This window comes from Corylus avellana, chromosome ca9 (genome assembly GCF_901000735.1).
Source record: "Corylus avellana chromosome ca9, CavTom2PMs-1.0".
Taxonomy (NCBI): Eukaryota; Viridiplantae; Streptophyta; class Magnoliopsida; order Fagales; family Betulaceae; genus Corylus; species Corylus avellana.
Genome location: NC_081549.1, coordinates 2,719,046 through 2,742,431, shown reverse-complemented (window position 1 = coordinate 2,742,431; position 23,386 = coordinate 2,719,046). Strand labels below are relative to the sequence as shown.

Sequence of the window (23,386 nt, the reverse complement as noted above, 5' to 3'; positions counted from 1 at the left end):
AAAAAAAAAAAAATCAACTTTAAGATTTAATTTTGATCGTTGATTAAATTACAGCGTACATGCTGTTATTTTAGATTTAATAACAGCATATAAGCTAGATCCTTGAGTCTGATTCTTCACCAATTATTTATGATCATTGGTTATTTAAGGGTCCCATTAAGCTCATGGGGAATATACCTGCTTCAATTACATATCATCATATTAAAAATTGTAATTCTATGACTTTAACTTCTTTTATATATGTATATATTTTATTTTTTCTTTGAGCCTCCTCAATTTTGATTGTTGCTGAAGCAAAGTCTCGGCTGTTAAACTAGGGTGGCAATTTATGTTCGAGTGTCAGAGTATATGGGTATAAGACCATATAAATTAATCCAAACTCGATTAATTTAATAAAACGGGTTAGACTCCTGAACTTTAACCGGCTAATTTTGTGTTGGGTTCGTTTGAGGCTCGTGAGTCTTGTAAGAGGTTGCCAACCAATAACGGAGAGAGGGGGAACCGTAAGCCATCTCCCCCAAAAAAAGAGTTAAGTTTTGATTTTAGTCATTTCCCCACCCTTATTTTTAAATTTTTTGACCCTATTATTAATTTTTTTGGGCCATACCCATTAAGTTATTTTTTTATTTTTTTGCCCTCACTTTCAATGCCCACCTTTTGTACCCTAGTCTTTAGTTCATAAAAAACAACTAAAATATATTTTTTTAATTAAACAAAAAGAAAAAGGCTGGACCCCTTCCATAATAAAATTTCTCAGTTCTGTTCATGTTGCCAACTATATTATCGCATATTGGGTTCAGATTATACTGAGGCATAAAATAAGATAAATGGTTATGAAAGACTATTATAAAAGGTAGTAGATATCATGTAAAAATAGATTTTTCATCTCCTTCCACTCAATCCCATCTTACTTTTCTTGTTAACTATTTCTTATTCATGCTAACTTAAACATCAAAACTATCTCTGGCTTATCTTAACAAACTTTTTTTTTAAATTTTTCTCTCCCTACATATATTTCGGATCATTACCTCGACATAACATAAACCTGACATAATATATTATATACATAGAGAGAGATTGGAGGTAGGAAAAGGTGGGTGACATTATAGACTAGTGGATGAACATCGAGGTTCGATCAGCCCGTATTCTAAGCCCCAAGAAGATATATTATGGTCAAAGTGACATCTTGAATCCATATTTTATGCTTGATTTTGATTTTATACGGGGATTGGGCGTTTTTTAAGCTTGAAAAAAATAATATTCACCGCTGAAAGTGTAGTTAAAACTGTTAGAGTATATTTGAATAACTCTAAAATTAGGGATTTGATGAAGATTAAATTAGCCTAATTTCCTATGATTAACTTTAAGCTCATTCAAATATACTCTAATAAAAACTCAATTGAATATTTGCTGTGTCTTTTTTAAACTTTTATAATTGCAATATCACCCATATGAGTTGTGGGTCAGTATGCCATGTTCTATGTTATTATGCTATATATATAGTTTTGAGGAGATTACAAAGTTTAGAAAAGTCTTTCATGTGAGATTAAAATATAACATAGTGTAACTATCATGATTTGATGTTAGAAATCATGTTTTTATTTCACCATTATACCACCATGTTGGTGTGGCGATTATGTCATGCTGGAGTATAATTTCTAGCATTATTAGAAAACAAAATAGTTTATTTTAGGTGACACGTGCACGCGAAAGGAACACTTGGTGACAAGGTTTAATATGCACCACATTTGATTCCATCTGATTTTCACCCTTATTTAATGGAACAAAATTCTCTCCATTTCAAATGAACGGAATAATATCCAATTAGTTATAATTGAGTGATATTTTTGTCTTTTCACTTTTTTAGGGACAAAAATACTCCTCCACTCTAACTAACTAGATATTATCCAATTAATTTGAAATGGAGAGCATCCTAATTCTTATTTTCAATTGGTTGAAGTGTCACTATCTATATCTATATGAGTCATTATATATATATATATATATATATATATATATATAAAAAGACGGATGGATGCGATCTGATCATTCTCATTCAATGATGGAAAGAAGAAATAAGAGTGAAATGTTTCACATTATTCTTAAAAATTAGGAGACATAATTCCATATAGGCAAGGACACACACGGCGACTTTCTCAAGAGACACAGAGGAGCCAGCTGCCCACGAGCAGTTTTTGAGCACCACTTCCTTCTAATTATAGTCAATAGTCTAGTAAGAAGGCTAAACAAATTTCAGCCAAAACCAACCTCCATGGCTTTATCCATAGATCAGATGTTGTTTACTTTTTGAGATTCCCTCTCTATCTCTCTCTGTGTCTCTCCCTCTCTCTCTTGCCATTTTCTCTGCAGACTGCAGAAAATAGAACCCAGAAAGACAAGGAAATTAAATGGCTGCCGGGTTCTTACTTGTTTGGTTTTCTTTCTTCACTTTGTTGTCTTCTACAGTCTCAGTTGCAGAATTTGCTCCTAAATTTCCTTCTTCAATAATTCGGCCGGAGCAGCTCTTGGTTTCTACCAAAAACCAGCTTTACAAAACAAACTACTTCACCCAAACACTTGACCACTTCAATTTCAATCCCCAGAGCTACCAAACCTTTCAGCAGAGATATCTGATCAATGACACCTATTGGGGAGGTGCTGAGAAGAATGCCCCAATCTTCGTCTACACTGGAAATGAAGGAAATATAGAATGGTTTGCTCAGAACACGGGTTTTATGTTCGAAAACGCACCCCATTTCAAAGCCCTTCTTGTTTTCATCGAGGTAATTTTGATCTAAACTAGATATATGTTACAAATCCTAACGTTTTTTTGATTGGTTGTTGAATAAGTTGGCCGGAGATACGAGAAATGCAAATTTTGATTCTCATCAGAATCATTGAAAGAAATGTTATGCAATATGCTGCTAAACACCCATTGGAGTGATTAGATAGGCCAACCACCCATTTACCCATTTAAAAGATAACGAGGGAATAGGGATGGTCGGTTACGGGATGTGATTAGACTGAGTCGGCAACTCCCTTACCCTTTAAGAGTGGTGGTCAGCTACCTTGAAGTTGTGGTGTGACTACCTTTTGACGGTTCAAGAGGTAGCAGCCACCGATAAGAGTAAGTGGAGCGGTCTAATTAGTAGTCGGTCATTACAACCGTACTGACGGGTAGTCGATCAACTTCAAAGGTTGATGAGTTGACCCAAGGGAAAATGGTGGTCGGCCACTCTTAATTAAGGGGGTCGTTAACAACCCCTTTACTTTTTTAAAATTATTTTTTGTTTTTGTTTTAAGGTTTAGTGGAAGTTATATGAAAGAGTGGGTTGGATAAAATATATTGCAGCATAGGTTCTATGGGAAATCCATGCCATTTGGGGGAAAGAAAGATGTTGCTTATAGCAATACAAGTACACTTGGATATCTGAGCTCCACACAGGCATTGGCAGATTATGCCACTTTGATCACTGATCTTAAGCAAAATTTGACAGCAACCGACTCTCCTGTGGTGGTGTTTGGAGGTTCCTACGGAGGAAGTAAGCCAATCTCATCATCATCAATCCTTTTGCTTTTGCTTTTGCTTTTGCTTTTGCTTTTGTTTTTTGTTTTTTGTTTTTGTAAACGTAATGAACGCGTTTTGGACATAGTGAGAAATAACGTAAAATTAGTTTGTTGGTTTTTGCAGTGCTGGCAGCATGGTTTAGGTTGAAGTATCCGCACATCGCCATTGGAGCCTTGGCATCTTCATCTCCAATTCTCAATTTTGGAAATTTGACATCCCCATATAGCTTCAACAACATCATCACTCGGGACTATAGGGTCATTTTCTCTCTCTCTCTCTCTGTTTTTCTCATTATTATTTTTGTTATTAGGCTATTCAAATTTTTATGTTCCAAACAACGAAACCCACGTGCCCGACCCACGAATAGATATTAAGTGCAACACAATTGCCTTGTTGATGTGACCGCAAGGAAGGTCTCATGTGGAGCCCTGCACTCACATACACTTATCTTATTGTTGTAGTGCAATAAGGCCCGGAATTCAGCTTTATAGTAAAGAATCTCAATCCCACTCTCAAGTTTGAATGGTCTTGGGCATCTATATCAATCAGGAAAACTAGCTCAAAATTTGAGACTTTTCCTTACCACTTATAAATTGACTACCAACTCATTCTACAACTGATATAGAATAATCTCAACAATTTCGCCATCATACATCGAATCTTAGGTCGGAGTAGAAATAACCTGTTTCGCCCGTGGATTGTTGAGCCAAAATTTATTGATTGAATTTGGGCTCTGATACCAATGTTGGGTGTTTTTGGGCCTCTTTCAATCCTAAAAACTAGGTCAAGAGAAGATGTTTTTCCTTACACTTATAAACTGACCATCAATCCTTTCTACAACCAATATGAGATAACCTAACACTTTAGAACGTCATTTATTCGGAAAATGTGATGTGAGATGGCAGAGAACACTTTTTTCCAGTGCTCCCAAGCATTAGTCCCTTTCTCTCTCTCTCTCTCTCTCATTTTCATTTTTTTGGTCCATCAAGGCAAAAGACATTTAAGATGAGGTTTAAAGAAAATGTCCCAGCTAGGCCAATTAATCCCGTGACACTAAAGTCCAACAGTCACACTCTCATCTTATTCAAAGACGACAAGTAATAATCTGCAAAATTCCAGAATTACATGCCCCAACCCCACATGCACTTCATTATAAAAAAGAACAATTACTTTATTGTTAATAACAATATTATATGATGCAAAACAATGTGATTAATAAATCATGCATCTTGACTTTTTTTTTGGCGTGTAAATTAAAATTCAGAGCGAAAGCGAGAGCTGCTACAAAGTGCTTAAAAGTTCATGGCAACAAATAGAAGATACAGCAAAACAACCTGGAGGACTCCATTTACTTAGAAAATCATTTAGAATATGCAAGTAAGATTCACTTCCAATTTTATTTATTTATTTATTTATATACATAAATATATTATAATTTAATTAGAGATTAACTTCATTTTTTATTTTCTTTTTATAGGAATTATATTGATGCAGGTTATTTAGAGACTTGGCTTTACACTGCATACGTTTACACGGCCATGACCGATTATCCCACTCCTTCAAATTTCCTAAATCCCTTGCCAGCGTACCCAGTGATACAGGTACTAATTTATTTATTTATTTATTTTTAATATTAAAATAATTTGACACAAAATTTAAATAAATTTTAAATTGAATTGATTTTTTTAATTAAATTTATTAAATTGACATATGATATTAGAGCATACGATTTTGGAAAATCACATGGTTTATTAACTTATTAAAACTGCATATAAAAATACAATGTTTTTTTTAAAAAAAAAAAAAAATTGTGAGTTTAATATATAGATTAGTTTAGAAATAGTTTAAAACCAATTTATAGAAGACAAAAAAATCATTAAAAAAAAAAAAAAAAAACTAATTTCTTTAGGTCTTTGAGGAGTATAATAGTCGTTAAGACACTTTTTGACCTTGTTGTGTTGTGTGGATGGTGCAGATGTGTAAGGCAATTGATAATCCAACGACTGGAAATGACACATTCGCAAAGTTGTACGGTGCAGCTAACATCTACTATAACCACAGTGGAACTGCCACATGCTTCAATCTAAACGATAATTCCGATCCTCATGACCTCAGTGGATGGGGTTGGCAGGTACAGGATATATATTCTATTCTTTTTTTTTTTTTTTTTCTGTGAATTCCGAGTTCTAGGTTCCATAAAAATGTCCACGAGCACGTTGCACGAGCATCCACGTCAATCTTAACCGTTGGATGCGTCTAGGAACAAAAATTAGGTTATAATGCTGTAAGTAGAGTTACAATTATTTACATGGTGATTCGTAAATTTAATATAAAATTATGAAGTTAAAGTTTGACATAAACGGGTTAGCCTGTTTGACTCGTATATAAAGTTATATATTTTTTATATAATAAATACATGTTAAGACAAATTATGTTCGAGTTAGATCTGGTCAATCGGATTAATCCGTTTGTGACCCATTTATTAAACTATAAAGAATAAACAATGCATTTTCTCATTCTTAATAAATAGTATTACAACGCAATCCACGAGCCTATGAAAAGGAAGCTATTTGATCCACAACCCCACCAAAGGAAAAAGCACACTTTCGTAAGTTTGAATCAAAATATCTTCACTAATAAAGAGAAGCATGTAAGAGAATCCAAGAAAACCATGTGCAAAAGTTGAGCTTTACAATTATTAATAATTAATTAATTAATCATCACCATTATCCCTTTGGAGCCTATTGGCTATTGCTAACATCAAAATTCCTTTTCCCACAAGCATTCTTATCCTCACCCAATTATCACTTGCCCACTTTAAGAAATCACATTTTTCTTTTATATATATATATGATTTTTCCACAATATACAAACATGCAAATGGATATTTGCATGGAGAAGGTTTAAAGAGAGGATTATAGACATAAAATATTTTTACGCCTTGAAAAAAGGTAATTAGTTTACAAAAAAACAATGGGGTATTTTACGATTGACCGTCCGAAATTGTTATTCGGTTGAAAATTTTTCCAAGTATAATCAAAAACTCAAATAAAATTGAAAATACTTGCATCAAAATAAATAGAGCCTTTATTTTGAAACTTCACTACTTCTTTGTTACCTTCATCATATTTGGGTTCCCTTCAAATTTTATGTAGAGTTAAGAGGACACACATTTATGTCATCATAGAAGTTTGATGTAAAGGCTCTACTCGTGCATAATAACCTTTTCAAGGCCCAACTTTGTCTTCCTAGCAAGCCTGCTTTCCTGCAATGGGCCGGGTCCATATGAGAAAAATTAGCACAAAAGATAAAATAATAATAATAATACGAAGGTAAGACCAAGAAAAAAGGGTCATTTTAAGCGTAGTTGTTGTGCATAGAAATAACAAAATCATAATGTCGTGCCATAGTTTTTTATTTTCCTCCAAATGGAATCGGAGGAAATTCTTCGACACAACTGATATATGTTATTCTCACGTGACTTTTAATAATATTTTCCTTACATTCTTTATTAAAAATGCATGTAAGAACATGTTCTAAGAATGTATACTTGTTTTATAAATTGGATTGGAATAACTCAAGAAAATTCTAGCTTTGTTTCATGAAACATTTTTCTTGTTCCCTTTTTGTTTTCTCTTTTCAAAACAAAAACAAAAACATTAATAAACACGTACTCAAATTACTACTCTCGCTTTACGTTACATTATAACATTTTTTTTTTATAATAAAAAACAATAAGTTTGAGGTCGGTTCAATATAAAGTACCCCCACCCCACTTACCTAGGGAATTATTTTTTTTTGCAGGCGTGTACAGAGATGATAATGCCAACAAGTGGAAACAATAAGGAGAGCATATTCCCAGCTTCAGAGTGGAACTATAAAGCTCGGGTCACTTACTGCAAAAATAGCTTTGACATTGAACCCCGACCCAATTGGATTACTTCTGAGTTTGGTGGCCATGTGGGTATATCATTTTAGCATGTTGCACCATCATCCATCATGTTCCATCCCTCATACATTGTCTGTCTATTTCGAGCAGGATATCCACAGGGTTTTGAAAAGGTTTGGGAGCAACATTATCTTCTTTAATGGCTTAAGGGACCCTTGGAGTGGTGGAGGGTATCATCTCTCTCAACTCTCCCCTTCTTCTTCTATCATTCATTTCGAGTACAACAGTTTTTACTACAAATGCACTTGACAATTTTACGTTTTGTGAAAATGAGTATCACGTGAACGGTTACATGACAGTCTGCATTTTAATGGTTGTTGTAATAAATGTCATCGAAACTGTAATGTCAGTTTATAAAGGACTTGGTATAAAAGTTATACTCATTACTTATTTGAATCGCTTTGTTGTTTTGTTAGGGTGCTGAAGAGTATATCCAAAAGCATAGTCGCTATTGTTGCAAAAGAAGGTTAGTTGGAAGTTTGATTGTAAAGTAACATTAATATTAAAATTGATATTGAAAAAATAATTTATATTTTCAAATTTAGAATAAGTGATCATTTAACATTGAATTAGAGCAGAAATCCTAGTTCGAACATTGTCTTTGAAATTTACCTCTAATTTCAATTAAATATTCTGTGTTGAGACTCATTCCACACATAAAAAAGAGTGTTAAAATATTAATTAAATAATTAAACTCATCATTTTTTTATTGGATTTCTGTTGACAGGGGCTCACCACGTGGACCTGAGGTTCTCAAGTAAGGAAGATCCACAATGGCTTAAAGATGTGAGGAAGAAAGAAGTGAAAATCATCACAAAGTGGATCTCACAATATTACCATGACTTGGCCCATTTCTGATTTCTCTGCCTAAGGAGAGCTCAACACCACTGCATTTTCATGGAACTTGAAGCCAAACTGGCTTAAAAGGCTAAGTCTGAAGGCTTTCTCATTTCTCTTAAATAAAAGGGTTTTTTTTTTTTTGTTAATATACTTCATTGTATGATAACATGCATTGCTTTTACATTACTCACATTTACATTATTGCTCCAAAAAAATTAATTAAATTATAATAAAAGTTCTCTGCAATTATTTATAAATTTTCTAGGCAAATTTTCAACGCTCATGTTAAGATTCACACATGCAGTGTTTTAATGCCACATTTTGTTATTAAGTTGCTTTGATCTCATTTGTAATGATCCAACATAAATGCTTATAACATCTGCATTGTTACTCGAAAAATTACTAATTAAGTTACAGTTGAAGTTTTCTAAAATTATTTATAAAGTTCAGTTGCATCTCATGAAGAATTAAAATAAAACTTAACATCAAGAACATCAACTGATCACGTATATATCCGCTTGTCAATACGAGCAATTCACCCACTTAATGTATGACTCATAATTGCCCTTCCCATACATTTTGGCTGGCCAATGAGAAAGCTTTTTGGGAGGACTTTTTAGGAAATTAAAAGGAAATGAAAATTGTACAGCAAAGTGTTGGAACAATAGGTGGTACATCTGGTCCGTAGTTGCTATGAGACGAGGTTTGGGACACAGACTTGTTCAGTTTGCTTTCCAGTTCAAAGTTAGGCCTCGATTAAGACAGGGCGGTCCATTTTTCAAAATTCGGCAAAGGGTGTTTGTTATTTTGTCATTTAAGTCAATTTCCAAGTACAAATTTGTGAAAATATATATCTATATATATATAAAGTTTATATATAAAGTTGTCCATGAGAGAAAGAAAAACCCTCCACAAAACAAAAAACACCCATCTCAATCAGTCCTATTTAAGGGGAAGCTTCCATTTTATGTCACTTCCTCAAAATTTTTGATATTTTTTATTATAATTTTTTTATAAACTAACGTAATATTATCTAATTAGTGATTAAGATACTACTACATAATTGGGATCCTTCTATTATTTTTGCTCCTCTTTTAGTCGGGTTACGTGAAATTGCCTCTCTTCTCTGAGTAAAAGGTTAACTCCGACAAGAAGTCCTCTCTCATAAACCCCTGCTATTACTCTCGTTTCCTTTACTTTGGATGTAATTTTTTCCTTAAATTAATAGCAATTTGAATAATAATTGTAACATGGTTCACATGAGAGTCAGTTGCGTAAATAAAATTTTTGTTGTTTAACCACTTATCCGAACAGGTAGATCTCGTAAAGACTTTTTCATATTTACTGTTCAAATTGTTAGCAATCTAAATAGTAAAATTGTTAGGGATTTCTATCTAAAATAAAGTTGATAGATTTCATTGAAATTCTATAATATTTACCGTCAAAGTTACTAGTACGAAGCAAAGGAAGTAAGGTAGTAGCAAGAGGAAGTAAGGACTAGAAAGAAAGAAAAAAAAGAAGGCGAAGCTTTAGGATTTTGGTTAAAGTCGTAGGACGCATGGGTTTAGATCCCCCACAAAAAGAAATGTCCTTTGTAAGGGAAGTCAATAGGATTCCTTTTTACAACAATGTCCATCTTCATCCACCCTCTTAGCAAATGGTCATGACTCATGAGTCATGGCCTCAATGGGACCATACCCACTAGCCTTCTCTGTTTATGTACAGCCCCTAGGCTATATATATTGGTCCAGCACCTACGACCCTAACCCAACCACCTCTTCCCCTAGACTACAATCACGTGCCACGTGCCAATAACCCAATTCCATCACTCAATTCACCCATCTCATGCTTCTTTGATAATATAAGGCAAGCATGCACCAAGTGAGCAGCACCCCAAGATGGACAAAAAGATGGGGCTTTTGGGTCATTTGATCTGGTGGTGGACCCACTTCCCAAAAGAAAAAATATATATATATATATATATCGTGGGCCCCAAAAGTAGTAGAGCCCTCGCATGCCTTCAGATGATGGGAATTGATTTCATGTGCCATTTAGGGCCAGGCCAGACAGCCAGAAAAAGAGGAGACGTGGCCTCTTCTATGTATATATATATATTTGTCTCCAAATCTTTTTTTCTCTTTTTTATTTTTTTATTTTTTTATTATTATTGATTAATGGTTTATAGTTCATCAAAGTTAGCTTGTTGGCAGTTGCTGTGAATGAGATGGTTGCTTCTGATACATGTCTTGGGAAATTGTTACTTTGTTTTGGTTTTTATAATGAATTAATTAATAATTTTTATTTATTTTTTGTGTTGTTGTTTTGGGAGTTAGCCAGTCAGTCTATAGCTGCATTTGGGTTGTATTCAGTGTAACATAGGGAGAAAATTGGTGTTTGGATTCCTGGAATATTAAATTATGTACGTTTCTTCCAGTTTCAGACCAATTAATAATTTCTTGGGTAAATTCATTCTGTCTTATATGCTAGATATTTTGCTAAGTTTTTTAGAAAATGTTTTGGTTTGAAAAAGGTGTTTTGATTTGATTTAACATATTTCTCAGGGACCACATTAATTTTCAGATTTAACCACAAACTATTGGATGAACTGCAAGCTTGGTGAAAATAATATACCCTGGCCTGCAATTTAAAATTCAATTATAAAATAAACTATGCCTAGGATTCTTTTTTTTTCCTTCTTTCTTTCTTTTGTTCCAAAATTTTCAGTGTTGCTTCAATTCAGATATACATTTTCAGTAATTTTGATGCTCATTGCTAACAATTCAAGTAAGTGGGCTTCATAACGACTCTCTCACGTTTGTTGCAATCAGGACAACAAATTGCTAAATACCCAGACCCTTTTAATTAGGTCATCCTAAGTTTTGTGATGAGTCTGCATATGCAAGTTATAGGCTGGGTTTGGTTTTGGTTTAGTTCAAGTTGGAATTAGACCTGTTAGGATCGAGTTGAGACACATGATTCATAACTAGATACAAGAGACACGTGTAATCCCTACGAATTCAATTTTCCGGCGAGAATTTAGACCTAAACTTGAACCTACAAATTGTCTAAGCTTGTTTATCCACTCCATCCTTATCCAATATCCAATGTATTCCTATGTAATTAAGTCTAGATCTCCTGATGCTAATCAATCATGAAGTTGGGACTTAGGAGGTGTCATTGGACTGCAAAGTGAATGAAAAAAGGTGCTGCAAATCAGCTCCACCAACTAAGAAGTCCAAGATAGCGGCTCCATAAATTTCTATGCCTGACTTTATCACATTGTATGGTCCAATTTAAGACATCCAACCTCTATGTAAGGCCTGAGGGACCTCACTTTATATCGTTGAAAACAAATGTGTCTAAGACAGCTTGCTTGATTTGAGCAAATCTTGTTGATTGAAAGGGCATTTTGCACGCTTGTAGGTTGAAAGGGAGGGCATAGAAATTATGGACCAACTGGGTTAATATTGTTGCTAAGATTTGCATCATTGAATTGTGATTTTAGTACTTTAGTTGTGGCATCCCACATTGCCTAGGTACGTGGATAGGAATATGCTTATATGTATACTCGCACAATTCTTAAAACAATGCGTTTTAAAGTTGTGATGATCATAAACTTATCATAACTCCGCAGTTAAATGTGTTTATGCGATAATAGTACTAAGATGAGTAATCTCTTGAAAATTTTTATTTGAGTGAGCCAAAAACAAACATTATTAATTGTGTCATTGGTTACATTAATATATACTCTTCTCTCCTCACCCGTGGGATTAGACAACATATGAATTAATTGAAATGAGGATAAATAGTATACTCAATTACCTTTTTAAATTATTATTTATTTTAAAAACTTAATCGGACAAAAAAATAATAAATTTAATCATTTTATAAATATTTTATCAAACTCATCACCTGCCACCTTTATTTCACCCTTTTTTTTTTCTTTTTTTTTTTGGTGCCTGTATGTGTGTGTTAAGATGTGAGCCAGGAAAAAGAGACTCGTGGACTTTAGTGAGGAAGTCTCACGGATTGGTCTTACAAGCCAGGTAGACAGAGTTTTACTGGGAAATTGAGGAATTCCAAAAGCGGAAATATTAAACTCCTTTCGTATGACGATGTCGTCCTTTATCAGTCGCAACACTTTCCTTAGATATCTCGTGGACCTGTCTACTGTCTCCTTCCCAGTCTCTGAATAATCTACAAGATTTTCCAGATTGCACAAACCCTCCACGAATTACATCACAGATTCCTCACCCAACTTGTAGATTTCTTTATGGTCAAGGATTCCTGCACTTGGCCAAACAACATCTTTGATAGAAACTTGAAGAAAAATTTCAGGTTTCCCCCCACTAAATATATAAAAAAGTCTCATCATTTGCAACATTTTCTTTAAGGTTATAGGTAAAAACGGCAGATGAAATGATCTATTTGATAACGATTCTAACCTTAGGAAGTAATTTGATAGTAAAATGATACCTTGGGGACCCCTAAACATATTTTCTTTGTATTTTACTACAAGCTTCTTTTTTTTTTTTTTTTTTTCACTAACGATAATGCTTGGTAGGAGGGGAATTGGGACCATCCCATTGGAGACCGTGACTTGTCATTACTGCGACCATTTGCACGATGCAGATTGTATAATAGCATGACAAAGATGACACAAACATGTTGTTTGTATTAGAGAATGAAAGTAACACAGCCCCCACAACAAACCTCTATTATATAACGTGTTTCCAACATGTACTTAAATTTACAACAATCAGTCCTCCCACCTTTTGTAGGGTTGAAAAGGGTGTCTGAATCTACCTGGAAATTGAGGTGGGTTTTGTCTGAAACTCGTAGAAAAGACATAATCTAACTAAAAAAGTAATCATACAATACAAATATTAGCATATGAGAGAGAGAGAGGGAGGGAGGGAGAGAGAGAGTCTTTGTGATTAATATATGTGAGAGAGAGAGAGAGAAGAGAGATGGGAATGTGAGGAGAGGATTCAAACACGATTGCCCCAGAAAAAGGGGGCCTTCTCCAATTGGACAAATCTTATCTCATCTCTCTCTCTCTCTCTCTGCTTATTGGAAAGGGAAGGGATCTGTAGATTTATTTCAGGCTCCTTTATAAGCCTAGGAATGGCCAAACACCAATAATGCTGTCATGCACGTGACAAATAGACTATTATCGCATTCATGGGTGATAAAAAATCACTTCAATATTATCCTAAAACAAGGACCACTTCTGAATAATAATGCCCCTATTACCCAACATTTTGTTCACAAAATTACCATATTTTATAGACTGATCGAGTTTGGCTTTCCTTCAGTGAAAAATGTTATATATTACATAAATATCTCACTTTTATCTTAAACCAACCCTTATTAAAAAAAAAAATAATGCTACAAATTAACTGTATTTAGCAATTTCAATCAATCTTTAGATCAGTTATTATTAAAAAAACAAATGTAGCATATATATTGTATGATTAAAATATAATTTCTAGCATTATTCTTAAAAAAAAAAATTAAAATGGCTTAGGGCTACTAGCTCCTAACTCGTAAGTAAAAAAAAAAAAAAAAAGTAGAATTATTTTTTTATTTTGGAATCTTCACCATTTCTTTTTACAAAAGAGATCTTAAGTTTTTTTTTTTTTTTTACTAGAAGCAAGCGAAAATGATCTAGGTATAGGATGGCAAAAACAAGTTGAGGAAATGAAAGAGGATATATTAGAAAAATGGGTTCAACTTTGCGACAAAAATAGAGTCATAAAGTAGTATTAAATTCATCAGAGTTTGTTACTTTGGTGTAGCAGAACATGTAGCATTAGATATCCAGCCAAGCCAAAGGACCATCCTTAATTCAATAGAGAGAGAGAGAGAGAGGGAGAGAGAAAGAGAGATCTTTTAAGAATCCCACGAGCTCCATAGCCTCCATGGATAAGAGTCTATGGAAAAACCAAGGCCTGGAAGGGCCGATTGATGGAAGCAGATGACTGCTACGTCAGGCAGGTCCCACCATTTGATTTGTTTGCCAATGTAGTAACATGGGCTGTTTCTACTTACACAAAATTATTCACCTCTTTTTTTTTCTTTTTTCTTTTTCTCGATACTCATGCTGATGCATGTTCTGCCCGTTTCAGTCTTTTTTATCTCTCTCTCTCTCTCTTCTCTTTTATATAATTTATCCTATTCCAATCACACGTAAACACGTCATTATATTATGATATAAGAAGATTTTCAATATACAAATTCCTAAGGTAAAATAAAAACAAAAACAAAAAAAAAGCATATCAAATTACACTGAAAATAATGATTGAGTTTTTTCATCACGCAAAACCTTAAAGTACTCTCGTACTTACATTTTCCCCCCCTCTTCTCTCTCTCTCAGTGTCTAAAGTTCTCTCTCATTGTCATATCTTTGCAGCTACATCAAATAGTTCCCACAGTTTCCACATCAAACCCATAATCATAACGCCTCTCTCTCTCTTTCTCTCTCACTCAAAAATGTCCATAAACCACTTCTCTTCGGATCTTCCAGAAGCACTCTGGTGGACTCAACTACAACAAAAACCACACCACCCCATCATGGAACCAATCCCAAATCTCCCTTCTTCTTCTTCTGCAAGACCCGACCTTTCTTGGACACCGCAACCCTACTATCAACACCAAGCCTGGCTCCACTCCCACAATTTCCAAGAACCCGACGATCAAACACCCGAAAACCCGACCCGCCACCAAGAACAGGAAGAACATCAAGAAGAAGAAGAAGAAGAAGAAGAAGAAGAAGCGGATGAAACCGAAAAAGAGCCCATGTTCGAGAAGCCATTGACTCCCAGCGACGTCGGCAAGCTCAACCGCCTCGTCATCCCCAAACAACACGCCGAGAAGCACTTCCCGCTCGGCGGCGAATCCGGGCTCTTGCTCAACTTCGAGGACGAGTCCGGCAAGTGCTGGCGTTTCCGCTACTCCTATTGGAACAGTAGCCAGAGCTACGTTCTCACCAAAGGCTGGAGCCGCTACGTCAAGGAGAAGCGCCTCGACGCCGGCGACGTCGTTTTGTTCGAGCGCCACCGGACCGAAGCCGAGCGCTTGTTCATTGGGTGGAGGCGCCGTGGTGTCGCGGCGCACGATACCGGCGCTGGTGGGCACGGCTTGGTGGCACCGCATAGTAATAGCAATAGTGGCCCCGGGTGGACCAGAGTGTTCTATTCTGCGCACCCTTATCCTACTCATCATCCCCTGCCATACCAACCTGACTGTCTTCATGCAGGTGCTATGTCTTTCAAACTTTATTCTAACCCTATCTCTTGCTCCCTCTCTCTCACAAAATAACCCAGAAATCCAAAATTAAAATTAAAATTAAATAAAATTGCTGTCTTGTTTAATATACATATAAAATTATACGAGCACATGAAAGTGCGTGAAGGGCACCTTCCAATTACTTGGGAGGAATGTGGTCGTGTGTGGGTTTGGTTTGAGGTTACATTGGAGGATGTGTTCATTCAGGGAGTAGCAATCTGGTCTACTTCTTACGAAGCGTGTTTCTCACGCGTTACAATTGCAGGGAAATTATTTTTCTCTCATAAGAAAAAAAACAGCGCCAATTGAGTGAGTCTGTTTGAGAGAGAAGTTTAATTTGAGGCATTACATGCACGTGTTGTTAATACTTACAGGGTCCCCTAATCAGAGCCAAACGACGCCGGTGGGGAGCTCAAAGATACTGAGGTTGTTCGGGGTGAACTTGGAGTGCCAGCCTGATCATCAAGAGTCGTCGTCCGAGCCATTTACACCTGATGGCTCGTCTTTGTCGAGCCAGGGTCCAGCCGACCAGCTTTATTATCATCAACCTACTTATTCTTCTGATCACATGGTACGCCAACTCTACATTTTTTAGTGAATTAATAATAATGTGGTTGTTTCCTCTAATCAGACATACTAATGCCAGTTGGAATATGAGACCTCGGTCTCTCATGTCCCAAATGGTTTGGTTACTCCTAATAAAAATACCACTTTTACAATCGTCCATAATAATTGATAAAATAATTAACCGATATTATTTTATTGTAAAAATTGTATTACCTCGAACATTTTCCTAACAAACAAACAATACTTTGGTAAAGGCCGGGGAGTATCATGACACCTATTGTTTAGCACATGTGAGCTTTCAAAATCACAATGAAATTAATTTATAAGTTGAATAATTAGTTAACCCTCTGTGAAGCATTAGCTGATGGGTAGGTCATATAAAAGGTCTCTTTATCTTCCCGACAATGTTGTCAATGATCGTTAGGTTATCTAAATCTGTTTTGGTGCTTAGTCAGGATCTATGAAAATTATGGGCCACGTAAAATAGTTCCACTTTGTGTGATTGCTTGAATAATGATTAATGTTGGATCACAATATTAGCCCTAATGGGCTTGATTTGTTGTGGGCCATAACCAAAAAAATATTACAAATAGTGAATAGATAATGTTTGGGGTATTATAATTTTTATTATGACTAAAAAAAAAAAAAAAAATCAAGTAGCACTGCTACACATGATTGTTACGTGACACAACACAGGTAATTTAAGTATCTAATAGCTTATAATGTGTAAGTGTTATTACTTGGACTACCGTGTTAGAATATTGTAACGAACATGTAATAAAAGTTTTAATATTCTTAATAATACTCACCATAATAAAAAGGACATTCTTTCTAACATAAAGTTGAGAGTTTATTTTACTTTGCTAATATGACTATTAATCGGTTTTTGATTTTTAATTATTATTATTAATAGTTGATTCATGAGCTAATTAATTGGCAATGCCACGTAGTAGTATAATTAATGGGAAAAAAGTTAAATTTCTAATATGTCTTTTTCTTTTTGTATGAAATGTAATTATTGGAATGTGTGTGGGAATTGTAACAGGATATCACTCTCTCCGGAGATGTCAATAAGATGATGAGAGATCGCCGAGGATGAAGATCTGTGGATGTGACCTTCCCGGGAATGAGAGATATAACCTAACTCGAAAGGGTCCCAAAAAAATGAAATATATATATATTAAAAAAAATGAAAAAAAAAAAAAAAAAAATCCCAGATTTTCAGGCCTAGTTCCAAGGCCGAAGGGTAGGGGGGGTGAGGGAACCAAAGGAAGGTGGGGGTGGTGGGGAAAAGAGACTGCAAATAGGGAAGGAGGGGGATGGGGGAGTTGGGACCCACAGAAAAAGCTGGGAGGGGCTGACGTCACCCATGCCAAATGGGAAATTTGGGTCGTTGAAAAATCAGGAATGAGGAATCTATTTGCTACTGTCGAGATTCTGCCTGAAGATTTTTCATAAGGCTTCATCATAATAATGGAAGGGGGTATGGTGCTGGTAATGGTGGGTTTTGGTGGGTGGGTGAGTGGGTGACCTTGAATAGATTGGTGACAGTCCTGTCGTACTAGCCCACTCTATACTCCTCTCTCTATGTCTCTCTCTCTCTCTCTCTCTCTCTCTACACCTATATATTAAATGTAGCTAAGCTGTCTTGGGTGCTCTACTGGAAATTCCCATATAGTGACTAGTGAGAAGCTGAAAGGGAGAGCACATTTTTTCTTATTGAAAAATTTTGTAGCAACTTGCAAGTCAGAAGGCTAAAATCTTTCTAAATACTATATGGAGCATGATGTTGATGGGAGTTTGGTATTCTTCATTGTCATGGGCATTCAAATATGTGGATGAAAAAGGGATGAGATGGAAATGATAACAAACAAATCATGTAAATGCATATCAAAGTGCATGAAATTTGAGCAGGCACATGCCAATTGCCTGTGGTCCCTCTGGAAATTGCATTGGCTCCTGCTGAATGTTTCACTATAAAACACATTAGGAAGGAATCAATTAATCCGTCTTCATGTTAATAGGGACAAACAGGCACGGAATACTACCATTTGTGAAGCTGGCTTTTAAAATTTTAAATGATATAACAATATATTCACTATGTGACAACCTATAAATTATTATCAAGAGTGCAAAGCTTATACGAACCAAAATTAGAAAGTATAACCAACATAATTATGGGAAACAATAACACTATTCTTTACACTTATTTCATACCAACTAAGGTGGTGTGTTCTAAGTGATTTACATTAAAAAACTATTTAAAACACGTCATATAAGCCGGTGTGAAAAATAGCATTACTCTATGGGAATTTGGATGTTAAAACTGGATACAAATGAGAAATTTCGTGAGAAACTATGTCAGAAAGGATAATGAGAACAACCCAATACTAAAGATATACCACTGATGTTATTGGATTGTAGTTGTACCTTACTGTTCTGGAAACAACAAGAGAAAAATGTTATCTCCAGCCAATAAGTTCACATTCCTGACATGCAAATGAAGGAGCCTGATAGATAAGTACAAATATATCTTATTAGATTAGGATATTTAGAAGGCCAATTGGAGAATGAGGATTCTGAAAAATACTATAGCAGTTGGATTCCAGGGTAATGGATAATAATAACAGGTTGTTGGTTGGGTTTGACCAACAACCATGTTTCTTTCATCTACTTGGTGTATAATTCGTCCAGGTAATGCTACATCTAAGTTGATCATACTGATCCTCCAAAAATCCATTGGATATGATTCTTTCTCTTGAAAACACCTTGCCTCACTGGCTGAAAAACTCTGTCGCCTCTTCATTCCAGATTTCATAGTTGCCTTAAATTTGGCTGAACTCACCTGGTTCAGGGACTATTTAGGCATATGCTGTTAAACACCCCTGGTTCCAGGATGATAACTGATACAGATAGCAAATAACGAACTCAAGAGATGGTTGAATACAATAACCGCAAATGACAACTTGGGTATCTGGCCAATCAAAGATGCAACACATCTTGGTTTAATCAATTATGCAGGGAGCTAATTAGGTAGTTTTCAGCAGCAAAAGTACCAATAAACAGCTTGGCCTTCTAGTTACTAAGTGCTGATACAAGCTTTTTGTTTGTGTATATGTGCTCTGATTCATCATGCGAACATGTCAGACATATATGATTAAGCAACAAATTTGCAGGATACTTGTTTCAGTTGTTTGAATAATCAACAACTGTGACATGTGATGATCAGGGCCCATAAGATTCGGACAAGAGAGATGCCAATTGACCTTGGCCGGCGAAGGTGTCCAATCTTTAGTGGCTCTGCAAGTGGGAGGGTCCCCAGATATGTGTTGTTATCATTGGCCTACAGGCAAAGGCCAATCAAAGAAATGAAGGGACTCTTCCTGTATAATGGGTTTGTCCAGCCGGAATAATTCAATCATGCATGACTCAGTACAGTACAGGTATGGAAACACCATGTGAGTAATTCTCCATTCCACTTAGCTTTTCCTCTTCTCATGCTTTATTGCTTTTAGACATTTGGGTCAACATCACTTCCACCTCCCTTTGTAACTACAATGGGAAAAGAGAGCATCCTTTTGTGACTTAACCCCCCAAGGAAATAAAAACAAGCAATGATGTTGATATCTGCATTGAAACCATTAATAATCTCAAGAAAGCACAAACTGTGCAAAATGAACCTTACATTTTCTAAATTAACCATTGAAGAGACCAAATAACCTTTATAATTTTGAAAAACACTGTATCTATGGTTTACTTACAAAATAACTACTCAGATATCTGCCTGTTTTCGGAAAAGGAATCCATCTAACAGTAAGAGAAATATTTGTAAACCAAATAAATCTTTGTACCTGTTCCCAAGGCTCCATCACTGATTTGCAAAAGATATAACCTAGCCTATTGTTCCTGGAAAATGAATTTCCATATCATGTTCTTGAGAAGACTTAAAGCAAGAGCCATGTGCTTGAAAAGACTTGAAGCAAAACCCAGTCATGAGGCAGGAAGGATCTGATAAGTGGCCACCCCACCAACCATATCACTTAACAGAGAAGCCCACAAAATAGTCCCTCAGTTACATAACTCTTCCCTGACACAAAAAAATAAATCGCTACCCTAAAATAATCTCTCAGGTTCATTGATGGGTTAAGAAGTGCTACCATGTACTGCAGGAAAAGCAGCTTAATAGCCAAAAGCAGGAGGAAATTTCTAATTGTGGGGCCTTGATCTTCATTTCAATCATTTCATATCATGCAAAGTCATTTTCAGTCTTCTCTACCTCCATAATGCAGCATGCATGTATTTACCCTCGCATCTCATGGCCCAGATTTGTCTGCCACATACATTCTTTCTAAAGTCAAAAATGGTGTCCCACTGTATCCTGAGAATTCAGCCCACCAATTCTAAAGGATCCTTCGAAAGGCGGAAAGTGATCCCGATAGAAGCAGCAGCAACCAAAAAGAAAAAAGAACATTTAGAAAGGATCCTCACTGAAGCAAGATATCTAGCCTCAATCCAACGAAAACGTGCATACAACACAGAAGCACAATTTATTTCATCTGATGCACGCTAATGTCTTGCATATCTCAAGTAATATGCATATACTAAATAAGCATGCATGATCTTATTGAATGAAGCTTTCATTTGATTGGGGGCTTCTGTTGTATATTGTAATTAATATTTTACTTTGGGGCGGTTGGGGATGTAGAGAAGCACCATATCTTCCATTCACAATCCAAAAACTAGTAGCAACCAATAATTAGAAAAATAAGAAGAGGAGAAGGGTAAAAAATTAATTCTCACACAAGTAACGCTTGAATCTGTGAATCTTTGGATAACAGTTGAGAGTTTTGAACGAGCAAATCCTTCTGCACCCAACCTGCAGCCAAGGAACTTTAGCTGGTAGCATTTATCAGGCATTACTTGGCTTGCACTTCATATAAGTATCAAACAATGCACTTTTATACTAGATAGTTTTGCGGCACATAATACTTGTATTAGTAGATAATGCCCAAAGCATTCGGCCAGATAAAAAAAAATCCTTACAAGTACAAGGTATAATTAAATCATAAAACCAATTACCATAGAAATCAAGTGGCAAATTTACTTTCAGCTACCAATGGATATGTACTTTAATGAAATTAGCTATACATAAGATTGACCAGTATTTATAGCTCTCAAGTTTTGCTTTGCATTAACAGAATAAATTCTGCTAATAGTCTCCTATGATCTGAGCTGTAGAAAGCCCTACAAGTTGTATGAATACTCCCAAATGCGGGAGAAGAGTAAATATATATTGCCTCCTACAAAAGGTCAAGGTGAATTTTTGGGTGCATTAGCTTCTTGTTGAGATTTAGAATCCTGCTTCTTCTCCATTACTTGTTGGATGCCTTCTTGATACCGTTCTATAAAACTTTTGAGAGCATCTCTATTGGCAGAAGCTCTTGTCATGTACACCCGTTGCAAAGCAGGCCTTGGTGTCTCCATTCCCCCCTCTGGCAGCCATTGCTATTAATTATTTCCAAGTGAAAGATAGGAGCACAATCAGAATTTAACTCACCAAACTACAAATTGAAGAAAAGCTCCCCAATGGCTTATCTACATTTCTATCTAAAATGGCTAACCAAAAGATACTTTTTTCAATTATAGCGAGTAAATTTTCAGAATAATCATACATCCGCTTATCTAAATTCTTTCTTTAGTCTATTAAAATAATCCTTTTAATAATTCTGTAATCATTTTAATAATAGGGTGAGAAAGAGAAAGAAATGAATAAAGAGAGGGAGGGAGGGAAGGAGAGAGAAAGTAATTAAAAACTTATACATAGAGCTAAAGTGCTTCCCTACATTAGGGTAAACATTCTAGATGAAACGAAAAATGCATTTGATTTAGAGAACCAGATGGAGACGCTTTTTAGGGGTTTGGTTAGTCATTTTACATAGAAATTCAAAATGCATAAGCAATTGTTAGTGCATGCTCTTACAAGAACAGTCTCCAAAAACTTTATATTCAAGTAATAAAAGGAATATTGATAAAGAGAAAAGGGGTTTCTTCTTGCATTATGCTAGTCAAAGCTCAGCAAGCTGTACCCACAATTTAGTGCCAATATAGCAGTAAGGTTAGGGGGGGAGCTAGAAGAGTTGGCCCAAGATTTATATTATTTCTTTTGCCCAGGAAAAAGAAAAAAAAAAAAAAAACCTCTTCGACACAAAACCAGAAAAAGAGACAACCTCAATCCTTGGAACCGTAATGAATCCATGATCACCATAGGGGCTTCCTTCTATAGTCTCTAAACCCACAAATCCCGTATGGCCAAAAAAAAATCATAACATTGATCTGAAAACCAAACCATGAGGGAGAAATTATGAAATTCTTACCAACATCTTCCAACGTCGATGGTTTTTTCTCTCTAGTCTTGCTTTTTGCTCCACTGGGCTTATCCTCACCCTCTTCATCCTTCTTATAATCATTTGGCCGAAGCTCCGGATCGATATCACGTACCCAACTCGCAGCATAAAACCTAGAAGCTTCCTTCAACACCTTAAACCTGCACAACAAAATAGGCACAAAGAAAATCCTAATAAATGCTAGCCCAATAAAATGCACGTTTACCGAATTCTAAACATGCCCAGTTAATTAGCGGGAGACCAAATCAATTTACTAGCCGGCTTCAAATTATTACAATTAACCAATATCTAAATGCATGTGTTGAGAAAACCATTATGAATGAGGCGGCGACACCCACCATCAAGAACCAGTCAAAACCACATCAAACAAACCCCCCCACCAAAAGAACATCAAAGAATCCACCAAGTTTAAGAAAAACCCACCAAATTCAAGCCACGACCCACGATTCAAAAAACACGAAAGACAAATGTAAGATTATTAGTTGATACGCACCAGTCACCACTGTTGCAAACGCCGTTCAATCCTTCCCACATTTTCGGTTTTAGCCAACAACCCACGGATCAGCACCCGGGCTTGGCCCAATGCCAGAGATTGGGACCTTAGTGGGCTCATTCCAGGCCCGTCCGTGGGATGTACGGACAAGACAAAGGGGAGTACATCTACTAGATTCGTGAGGCTGATTTTATATATGTAAGGCTCGCAATTTAACCGGCGAATTGAATTCGACATGAATTTAACACGCAATTTTAGAATTAAGATTTAGGTTA

General features: G+C 35.7%; 3 protein-coding genes and 1 long non-coding RNA gene across 5 annotated transcripts; 2 read left to right on the top strand and 2 right to left on the bottom strand.

Annotated features, from left to right (window-relative positions):
- Positions 1–2,083: 2,083 nt before the first annotated feature.
- Positions 2,084–8,607, top strand: LOC132162074 (uncharacterized). Of its 2 annotated transcripts, XM_059572320.1 has the most exons (10): positions 2,090–2,783; positions 3,353–3,542; positions 3,692–3,825; positions 4,833–4,945; positions 5,046–5,169; positions 5,544–5,699; positions 7,373–7,528; positions 7,608–7,687; positions 7,934–7,983; positions 8,245–8,607. In XM_059572320.1, the coding sequence occupies exons 1-10, from the start codon at positions 2,409–2,411 to the stop codon at positions 8,373–8,375; spliced, it is 1,509 nt and encodes a 502-aa protein (XP_059428303.1). In that variant the 5' UTR covers positions 2,090–2,408; the 3' UTR covers positions 8,376–8,607. The 2 variants fall into 2 exon arrangements, with proteins under 2 accessions (XP_059428304.1, XP_059428303.1); XM_059572321.1 differs by lacking the exon at positions 8,245–8,607 and having other exon boundaries at positions 2,084–2,783; positions 7,619–7,687; positions 7,934–7,984.
- Positions 8,608–14,720: 6,113 nt separating this feature from the next.
- LOC132162196 (B3 domain-containing protein At2g36080-like) lies at positions 14,721–17,369 on the top strand. Its single transcript, XM_059572461.1, has 3 exons — positions 14,721–15,618; positions 16,022–16,218; positions 17,260–17,369. Exons 1-3 carry the CDS (start codon positions 14,853–14,855, stop codon positions 17,311–17,313), a joined length of 1,017 nt encoding a protein of 338 aa, XP_059428444.1. The 5' UTR covers positions 14,721–14,852; the 3' UTR covers positions 17,314–17,369.
- Positions 17,370–18,602: 1,233 nt separating this feature from the next.
- LOC132162197 (uncharacterized) lies at positions 18,603–20,480 on the bottom strand. The gene is made up of 2 exons (XR_009438214.1): positions 20,066–20,480; positions 18,603–19,766 (listed from the first exon to the last, which is right to left on the bottom strand). It is a non-coding gene; the product is annotated as an uncharacterized LOC132162197 (long non-coding RNA).
- A 789-nt stretch (positions 20,481–21,269) lies between these two features.
- LOC132191701 (uncharacterized) lies at positions 21,270–23,152 on the bottom strand. Its single transcript, XM_059606793.1, has 3 exons — positions 23,112–23,152; positions 22,589–22,758; positions 21,270–21,706 (listed from the first exon to the last, which is right to left on the bottom strand). The coding sequence occupies exons 1-3, from the start codon at positions 23,150–23,152 to the stop codon at positions 21,525–21,527; spliced, it is 393 nt and encodes a 130-aa protein (XP_059462776.1). The 3' UTR covers positions 21,270–21,524.
- Positions 23,153–23,386: the final 234 nt, after the last annotated feature.

Excerpts from the sequence above, each read along its gene's own strand:
- LOC132162074 (XM_059572320.1), top strand. The coding sequence starts at position 2,409 with ATGGCTGCCGGGTTCTTACTTGTTTGGTTTTCTTTCTTCACTTTGTTG. Across the intron at positions 7,529-7,607 it reads CTTCTGAGTTTGGTGGCCAT|GATATCCACAGGGTTTTGAA; the intron begins GTGGGTATATCA and ends TATTTCGAGCAG. Across the intron at positions 7,688-7,933 it reads GACCCTTGGAGTGGTGGAGG|GGTGCTGAAGAGTATATCCA; the intron begins GTATCATCTCTC and ends TTGTTTTGTTAG.
- LOC132162196 (XM_059572461.1), top strand. The coding sequence starts at position 14,853 with ATGTCCATAAACCACTTCTCTTCGGATCTTCCAGAAGCACTCTGGTGG. Across the intron at positions 15,619-16,021 it reads ACCTGACTGTCTTCATGCAG|GGTCCCCTAATCAGAGCCAA; the intron begins GTGCTATGTCTT and ends TAATACTTACAG. Across the intron at positions 16,219-17,259 it reads CTTATTCTTCTGATCACATG|GATATCACTCTCTCCGGAGA; the intron begins GTACGCCAACTC and ends GAATTGTAACAG.
- LOC132191701 (XM_059606793.1), bottom strand. The coding sequence starts at position 23,152 with ATGTGGGAAGGATTGAACGGCGTTTGCAACAGTGGTGACTG. Across the intron at positions 22,759-23,111 it reads GTTTGCAACAGTGGTGACTG|GTTTAAGGTGTTGAAGGAAG; the intron begins GTGCGTATCAAC and ends TTTGTTGTGCAG. Across the intron at positions 21,707-22,588 it reads ATCGACGTTGGAAGATGTTG|AGGGGGGAATGGAGACACCA; the intron begins GTAAGAATTTCA and ends AATGGCTGCCAG.